Here is an 8,288-nt window from a genome sequence, read left to right as displayed (position 1 = left end):
AAGAAATCTTATTTATTGATTATGGTTTGTGTTATTAACTGAATCTGCAAAGTAACAAGTTACTAAAGTTATCAAATAAATAGTGAAGTAGGGGCGGCTGTGGCTCAGTGGTAGAGCGGGTTGTCTGCCAATCAGAAGGTTGGGGGTTCAATCCCTGGCCCTGCAGTCCAATGTCGTAGTGTCCTTGGGCAAAACACTGAACTCCATCGCATCAGAGTGTGAATGTGTGTGAGTGTTTATCTGATGAGCAGGTGGCACCTTGTACGGCCGCCTCGGCCACAGTGTATGAATGTGTGTGAATGGTGAATGTATCCTGTATGATGTAAAAGCGCTTTAATTAGTCGTAAGACTAGAAAAGCGCTATATAAATACAGCACAGTTACAAGTAAAAAGTAAACCTCGGAAGTGTAGAGGAGTATGCTCAGATGTAAAAGTAGCATAAAATGAAGTACAAGTACCTTAACATTTTATTTAAGAATAATAGCCTATTTGAGTTGTGTACTTTGTTACTTTCCACCACTGCAAATCAGAGCTGTTTATTTCTCTCAAGCGTCCACATTTGGTCCCACTTGAGTAGATGTTACGTTTTAAGTGATGCTCTCAGAGCTTCAGGGTTTTATGTGTGACAAAAAAACTAAACAATGTGTAAGGTCAGTGCTGAGAAAAGACATCAAATAACAGTTAACCATGAAGATGGAAGCATTTTAAAGTCCAAGATAAAGAGACTAAAGAAAGTATGTATGTGGTAGTAGTAGTAGTAGATGAGGGTCAGAATTTGGAGTATGTTGAAAATGTGACTTGGAAGATTTTTTTAGGCAGGAGATTTATGGAATCTGTCTATCTTTAGGATGCTGTTGTGTTTTGTCGTTGTTTGCTTTCTCAGTGCAAATCTGTTAAATGACTTGCCCACTGAGCAAACCCATTTCATATGCTGGATTGTCACATACAATATTCATAATTAAGTTTTTCATTAGATGCAGCTGAATTCACTGTTATGGCCACGTTAATTACACAGCAAGGTCTTTGTTTGGGTCATTTAATAACTACTTTGTAATTGTTAAATAATCATCAAAGTGCCGTGTGTTGTTTACACCACTAGATTGCAGCAGATTGCATTTAACTGGTATCAGACAACAGATGACTGTATTCGTATCACCTACACAGTATAATTAGCTCTGACATGTATTATTTTTCAAATTCAATATAACTTGGAGCAGGCTTTAAACATTGAACTACTGAGACTTCTCATGAAGTGAACTACACTATGTAACAAGCTCCGGTATGTCCCAGAGAATGAATATAGGTCAAAAGTTAAAGGACAATTCCGGTCAATTTCAACAAGTAGGTCTATTGTTTGTAAATTTGGAGTGCTGTCAGTAGCAAGAAAAACTAAACCAATCAGTGCTGCCTACACCGTGTTATCCTCTGCTAGAGTTAGCACCCAACAGGCGTAAACAGGGCAAGTTATAAGCGTGTTTTTCGCCTCTAAACATAAACGTCATCAAGTGATCAACATCAAAAGTGCCTACCCATGTGCAGTGATTCCTTCTGAGTTAACACAGTAAATTTGACTGCTGTAGATGTGAAAGAAATGCATGAAAGTTGTGCTAATTCAGCTGTGTTTACTTCCTGAGTTGATACTACAAGGAGTGGTTCGCGACCATATGAGAACTACAACACTGAAAAGAGATAGAAACATATGTTAAAAAATAAAAGTAAGTGCTGTAGTACAACTAGCAGGAGACAAGTTATAATTGAGGTAAGTTTGGAGACACTGCCTTATTTTATAACTATATTGATAGCCTACACATTTTTGTTTTATCTCTTTTTTGTGTTTTTGCCATCTCAACTTAAACAAAAGTAAATAAAGCTGTTAATCATTTACAATCTTTACAGTAAAGTCACAATTTCTACTAGCAATTCTAGTGGTTTACACAATAATTTAATGCAAATTTTCTCCCACTGACACATCAGCCAGGTTAAAGACATGGAGGGGATTACAGTATGGTGACCCCGCTCTGGGACATTTATCGACCAGGTAAATAGAAACCACATTCATACGTCTGTGTGGCCCACAATGAGCTACCTAATTCACATTCTAAATGTGTATTATAAGTATATTTACGCCACTGCTGTACATTAGTACCATTTTGATGTAGTTGTCATTAAATTATTGCATTTTGTGCTACTTTCTCCTTCTACTCCACTACATTTCAGAGAGAAATGAAGCTCAGCGCAAGTTCCTTCAGGAAGACTTCTAAATAAACTTCAATCACCACCATCTCTCCCTCAAACTATTCAGCTGTTAAGAGGCGTTCACTTTTCAGTTAACCAATCAGACTTGGCCAAGAAATTCGTGATCCAATCACAGCATGACACCCTGCTTTAAATGTCTTCTCTCCTTGCTATCAGCTGTCTTTTCAGGCAAATGTGCAACACTCCTCCTCCCTTTGCACCTCCGGGCATTGGCAACCACGGCAACCTGAGTTCCTTTCCTGCAGTCAGATCCTATGTTAGGTCTCAAAGTTCCTAAGCGTCCAGGCTCCATCGGGGGCAATATGGTCTGCCTTTTAAAATATTTTTAACGATGGAGCCTATTTTGCACATGTACAATTAATAAAGTGTCTCCTGATCAAAATGTATTTTCTACTCCACTACATTTGACAACTACAAGTTAGTTTTCATTTCATTTGAGTTTCCTCCAAAATACATGCTCAGCTTCTAAAATATGATTGTTTGTTACAGATAAAACTCCTTAAGCCAACTTCTCTCACCATTTAAAGCTGGGGTATAGGTAGTTTTCTGGAAAAGACAAAAAAATCAAAAAAACATCAGAATTTTAAAATACAGCCATCCTGCTGCAGCTCTCCTCTCTGAGTCCGAAGTGTCTCCAACCAGACGACCATGTGCATATTTATTTGTAGAACAGCCAATAGGAACACTCTCTCTACATTTGACCTGTGATTGACCAAAGTCTACCGTCATGGGCTAGTAAAGCATGAAATCCGAGCCAAGATGAGGGGCAGAAGCCTAGTTATCTCTCAGACCACTTGATTACAATTTGGTGAAGGATTATTACGGATTTTTTGGCCAATAATGCCAAAAGCCCTGCCTATCCCAGCTTCAACGGTTAGGATATGCAATAGTATTTCACACCAACAACAGTCACATATATGTTAATGTAACAAATACAATAAAAAGAAACTGACAGCTATTTTAATTACATTTAATTATGTTGCATCATACAAAACACTGCATGCATTCCTCTGTTGAGCAATAGTTTCCCTTGAATTCATTGTTTCAAAATAAATATCAAGGCAGGCTTGAGAGTTAAACATCCTATATTCAACTGTATATTCAGCAAAGGAATCATAAAACATACAACATTTTTGCTTTACACACAAAAGCAGCCAATCAGTTCAGTGAGAATGACTAGCATATAACTGGCCCAGTTTTGCAATAGGAGAAAAGGCAAAAGGTATACAATATCTGATATGGACCGCATACTTTTTAAGTAAATATATTCAAACAGTAGTTGTTGGGAAATCCAATAAAGAGTATGAAAAATATAAATAGAACTGTGTCTGTTCAATCAATTAAAATCTTTACAAAATAATATACTAGCGATAACAAATTTATAGATTAATAATGACATACTTAACAACTTTTATACATTCCTTTAAATAAAAAAATACTTTGGAAAAAGCTAGAATTATGGTGTCCGACGTTTCCACGAGGAGGTAGCTTCTCTCTTTCTTGTCTGACTTTCACATACCAAATTGTACCTTGTCCTCAAAGTTATGACTTTTAGATGTATGGGTATGTAATAGCAAGGCCAGAAATGCAGTTATTATTGAGATTATTGAAGTAAAGTTATGTTCACTTGTCGCTTTTGAGCATATACTGTAAATATTTGAACAAAGCTGTTCGCAAAGGCACTGTGATGATGGCCAGCAATGTCAAGTCAAAACAAATCATGCATACAGACCATAAAGACCAATACATTTCAGAAATTGACTTTGGTGCTATTATGATATGATTGCTGTAGTATTAGTGTGATTCGTACATGTTTGACCAATTTGAATTTTCACTGCTTTAACTTTGTGTTGCAGAAAGTGACACCCAAACAAGCTAACACTTTAAGAAATTGGCCAAAAGTACATTTGTGATTAGTGTGTACATACTACATGATTTACTGTCAATAAAGATTCTATATTCAAAGTGGAACTAAGATTCCGGTCTGAGGCTTTAATCTTTAAAGCTCAATAAAAACTGCCTATTTCTGGCAAGGCTAGTGGAAGTAGGACTCCAGGGTACCACGGCGGCGGACATCAGTTGTCCAGCAGTGGAAGCCACCACCCAAAGAGTTGGCATGGCGAATATTAACCTTTATGGTCTTGATACCTGCAACAAAAACACATTTATGCCTCAAATACAGAGTATTTTCCTGATCTTTTATGAATTGGAATATCAAAAAATCTGTGGATTAACTTTAATGTACAAACTTACCAAGGTTCTCAAACATTTTCTGAATGGTGACTTCATTGGCATCAACCATAACACGCTTCTCACCCAACATCAGGACATTCATGGACAGCCATTTGGAAGACATCCACAGTGGGTGGTCTACATAGAAAGGGAGAGGGAGGGTATTTTTCAGTAAATTCTAAATGTTTTGATTAAGTAAAAGAAGATCAAGTTTTAGTACCCACCATCAGGAATCAGAGGTGTCGGAGGTTTTACAATCGTCCAACCAGCCTTATGGAACATATCAATCTGAGGTAAAGGATCAAAAAAGGGCAGCAGTGAACATGGAGTACTCAATGGTGTTTATCAAGTTAGTGTCAGTCCGAAAAGTAGCCTTTCCTGTCCTACTGTACCTGGCGACATGGACGATCAGGGTTTGACAGGACCAGTCCTGGTCCAATGATGTTAAAAGTGGCATCAATGTGCATGGGGTTAGGGTCCTTGAATGAGATGATGTGGACCTTGTAGTCTGGAGCCAGATGGCGGCGCATCCACTCAATTCCCATGTAATTTGTAACCTGCAAAAAAAAGAAAAACAGTAGAGGAGGTTTCAGGGTGTTGTCAATGCTGTATATTAATATGCAACTTCTAAAACATCTATGTGCCTTTGGTTGGCCACTATCTCAGCCAAAGGCCCTGAACCCTCATGATGCGCCATGGGTGCCATACTGTGTCCGACCCTGCACTATGACCCTGTAAAAGGCATCTGTGTGGTGTGTTTTGTTTGATTTAAATAATTGGTTAATGTTTACAAGCACACAGAGACCTCATTATGTCATCTATAGTTTAGCAGTAGAAAAACTTTGCTATATCTAATCTTTCATTCTTCATGTTGCATATCGCTCTCCCCCTAGTCTAGGTTAATAGATGTACATTGCTGGAATAAAGCACTGGCACAGCACTGTGTAGATAGGTCTGTCAATGCAACACACACTCTGCATCTCACTGAAATTTTAAGCAACAGACATGAGAATTATAGCCTTCAGAATTTGTACTTGGGGTGCTTTAAGAAAGGTCACCCTCTGTATCAGATAGCAGACATGTTCACAAATTTTACACCCTTCTTACCTGACTCCTCTGGACAAAAAGGTCCCTCCCAGCTCGAATGAAGTCAGCAGCATCGAAGCAGGGCTCATGCTCTGTGGTCACAAACTTCCCCTCGGCTGCCAGCTTGTGTCTGTCCTCCACTGTGCGGATGGGGTATTCCTGAAAGACGCCACGCAAACATGATTAACCATTAGCAATTAATCATCACATGTGCTGTCCTAATATCACTACATAGGCCTCACCTGATCATACAGCTCATCAGCCATAGTGGGTTTAGGAGCAGTGGTCCATTTGGCACCGTTTCTGAAGTACTCCTTGATCAAAGGCCTGTAGGCTCGGTATTCAAAGAAGCGAGCCCTCCAGGCCATAGGAGCCTCAATAATCTCATTCCCGACAACCAGAAGGATGTCTCTGGGCATGGCAGCATACATGCCTACAGAATAAAAATACAAGATTACCTTAAACTATTTTATAAAACACAATGTGATTTAATAACGCTGTTACCATACACAGCTACTGTAAGATAATGTGAGACCGGCCGTGGAAGAAGCTCATTTACTTGAATCACAGTAACATTACACTATAAAAGATTGGTGTCTTCAGGGGCCTTTGTGCTGTGAACTAGCCTAATTCTTTATGAGCACATTTTAACCCTCATATTGTCCTTGGGTCAAATTGACCCGTTTTCAGTTATTTTCTTTTTTTGGCCACAAAATAGGCCATCAAAAAAAGCGCTGAAAATGTAAAAATATCAAAAACCCACAACAATTGAAAAAGCGACAAAAATGTTGGGAAAAAAGCAACAATAATGTTGAAAAAAGTGACCAAAACTTTTTTTTTCATGGTTGACGGGAAGACAACACAAGCGTTAGACAATTTTAATATTTATGGGTACTGAAAAAAATATATAAATGGTTTATTGGTGAGAGATACCTCTGCTTTGTCTATTTTTGTACCTGATGATGTGAAGTCTGGTGTTTTGTATTCCAGGGACCAGTCAAGGGGTTCTGGTCTCCTTACATTGACGCCCTCGTGGCGCAGAATATTGCACATTTCCTCAATCTCAGCAACAGCTTTCTTCAAGTGGTCCGCAGGAAAAGACTGGCCCCCATACTTTTGGTAAAAGGGCCAATACTTCTCATATGTGTTAGCCTGTTGAGAGGTTCACAATATGACAAAATGGAGTCAATCTCACAATTAAATTTAGACATCATTTCCCTGTCCTCCGTTTGTCAGGAACCCTACACAACAGTAGCCCACACATTAGCATTATGTAATATGACATTATAGCTTACTTTCACTTCCACAGTGAAGGCAGGCACATGGGCATTTTCAGCGCGACCTACGATCACCTCCTCTAGGGGGTCCCATTCATTGTAGCTGCAGACAGGACATTCCTGTTGCTCGGGCTCAGTAACATGTTCAGCTACATGGCGTGGCTGCGCAGCTGCTGCAATGGAAGTGCTCTGGAAAGCCCTCTGCACCCAGCCAGTCACTGCCCGGCCAAGCTGAGAAGGGAGGAAAAGGGATCACAAGTTTTTTTAATGTTCTGCAGCATTAAGTTTTGTGAAATTACAGATACTAAGGAAGTTTTTTTTTTTACTTATTTGCCAATTCTTCAGATGTTGGCCCTTTTCAAAAATGAAAGAAAAACACAGTGTAGCCCCTAGCTTACATAATAATACAATCTTTGTATTAAACAAACTAGCTGGGTGTAATAACCATTGTTGTATGTTTTTTTTAAGCTTTGTTAGTTTTAGTTTTTTTTTTTGTGCCAGATATGAAGTGAAATTAGAAAGTGATAGAGTTAAATAATTGAAGTGGCTTGCAGCTCAGAAACAAAAAGGCCAAACGCAGTAAAACAGAATAGGCTGATAAAAGCAACAGCTTTCTTAGATAGCAATGGTAGTAGCCTACTGTACAAGGCTGATTTGGTTGGTGCTAAAGTACACGTGTTATTGAGAAGCCACTATCTCCACAGATAGGCGTTACAGAGATTCATCTGCTGGCTCAGGAGCAGCTCCAGTGTCACTGACTGTGGGAGCGCATCTGTGCCTAACAGCTGTTGACTGTCACTCAGGGACCAGAGACAAAAAAAAGCTCTCTCAGCAGTTAGACACAACTCAATCATTGGAGTTATAGTCTCGTTGATATAATCAGTGTTTTTTGTGTTTTCTTTTAAATTGTATTTTCACCTAAATGCTTAATCAGGAAAAAAAAGAATCAATAAATCAATTAACTAATTTCAAGTGAAAGAAGCAACTCGGAGGAAGAAAATGTCGAGCATATTGTAAATATATATATGTATATATATATATATATATATATATATATGTATATATATATATATATAATTTTACTTTATTCACGTTTACATATATGTGCTTTTTTACCCACAAAAAAACCTGTAGCCTAATCTTTTTCTAAAAATGTTGGAAGAAAAATGTAAAAAAGACATTAAAACCACCATAATACCAACCATGGCTCCGATCAGATGGGCAGCCTCGGCCCCCCTGCTACCTCCTCTCAGACACCTGACTCGCAGCATTGTCCAATGGAATAGTTAGTGCCAGTAAAATCAAACTGCAACGCAGGATCCAACTCTCGGTTTGCTCATGAATGAAGAGTCCTCAGCTCACAGCAAACTTTATAGCTGTTGGTCTACGTGCCTCTTAGATTATTGGTCGCTGTCATGCTGTGGGGCAACGTGACTT

At 38.7% G+C, this 8,288-nt stretch overlaps 1 protein-coding gene across 1 annotated transcript; it reads right to left on the bottom strand.

Annotated features, from left to right (window-relative positions):
- Positions 1-3,204: 3,204 nt before the first annotated feature.
- On the bottom strand, positions 3,205-8,288 carry gatm (glycine amidinotransferase (L-arginine:glycine amidinotransferase)). The gene is made up of 9 exons (XM_034876648.1): positions 8,054-8,288; positions 6,870-7,082; positions 6,531-6,726; positions 5,817-6,007; positions 5,596-5,733; positions 4,881-5,045; positions 4,713-4,776; positions 4,510-4,626; positions 3,205-4,404 (listed from the first exon to the last, which is right to left on the bottom strand). The coding sequence occupies exons 1-9, from the start codon at positions 8,120-8,122 to the stop codon at positions 4,292-4,294; spliced, it is 1,266 nt and encodes a 421-aa protein (XP_034732539.1). The 5' UTR covers positions 8,123-8,288; the 3' UTR covers positions 3,205-4,291.

Source organism: Etheostoma cragini, chromosome 1 (genome assembly GCF_013103735.1).
Source record: "Etheostoma cragini isolate CJK2018 chromosome 1, CSU_Ecrag_1.0, whole genome shotgun sequence".
Taxonomy (NCBI): Eukaryota; Metazoa; Chordata; class Actinopteri; order Perciformes; family Percidae; genus Etheostoma; species Etheostoma cragini.
The sequence above is the reverse complement of the archived record's forward strand: the minus strand, read 5'-3'. Positions and strand labels throughout refer to the sequence as shown.

Coding starts and splice junctions, on each gene's coding strand:
- gatm (XM_034876648.1), bottom strand. CDS start 8,122: ATGCTGCGAGTCAGGTGTCTGAGAGGAGGTAGCAGGGGGGCCGAGGCT. Junction 4,777..4,880: donor CTGATCGTCCATGTCGCCAG/GTACAGTAGGAC, acceptor CCTTTACCTCAG/ATTGATATGTTCCATAAGGC. Junction 4,627..4,712: donor GACACCTCTGATTCCTGATG/GTGGGTACTAAA, acceptor CTTTCTATGTAG/ACCACCCACTGTGGATGTCT.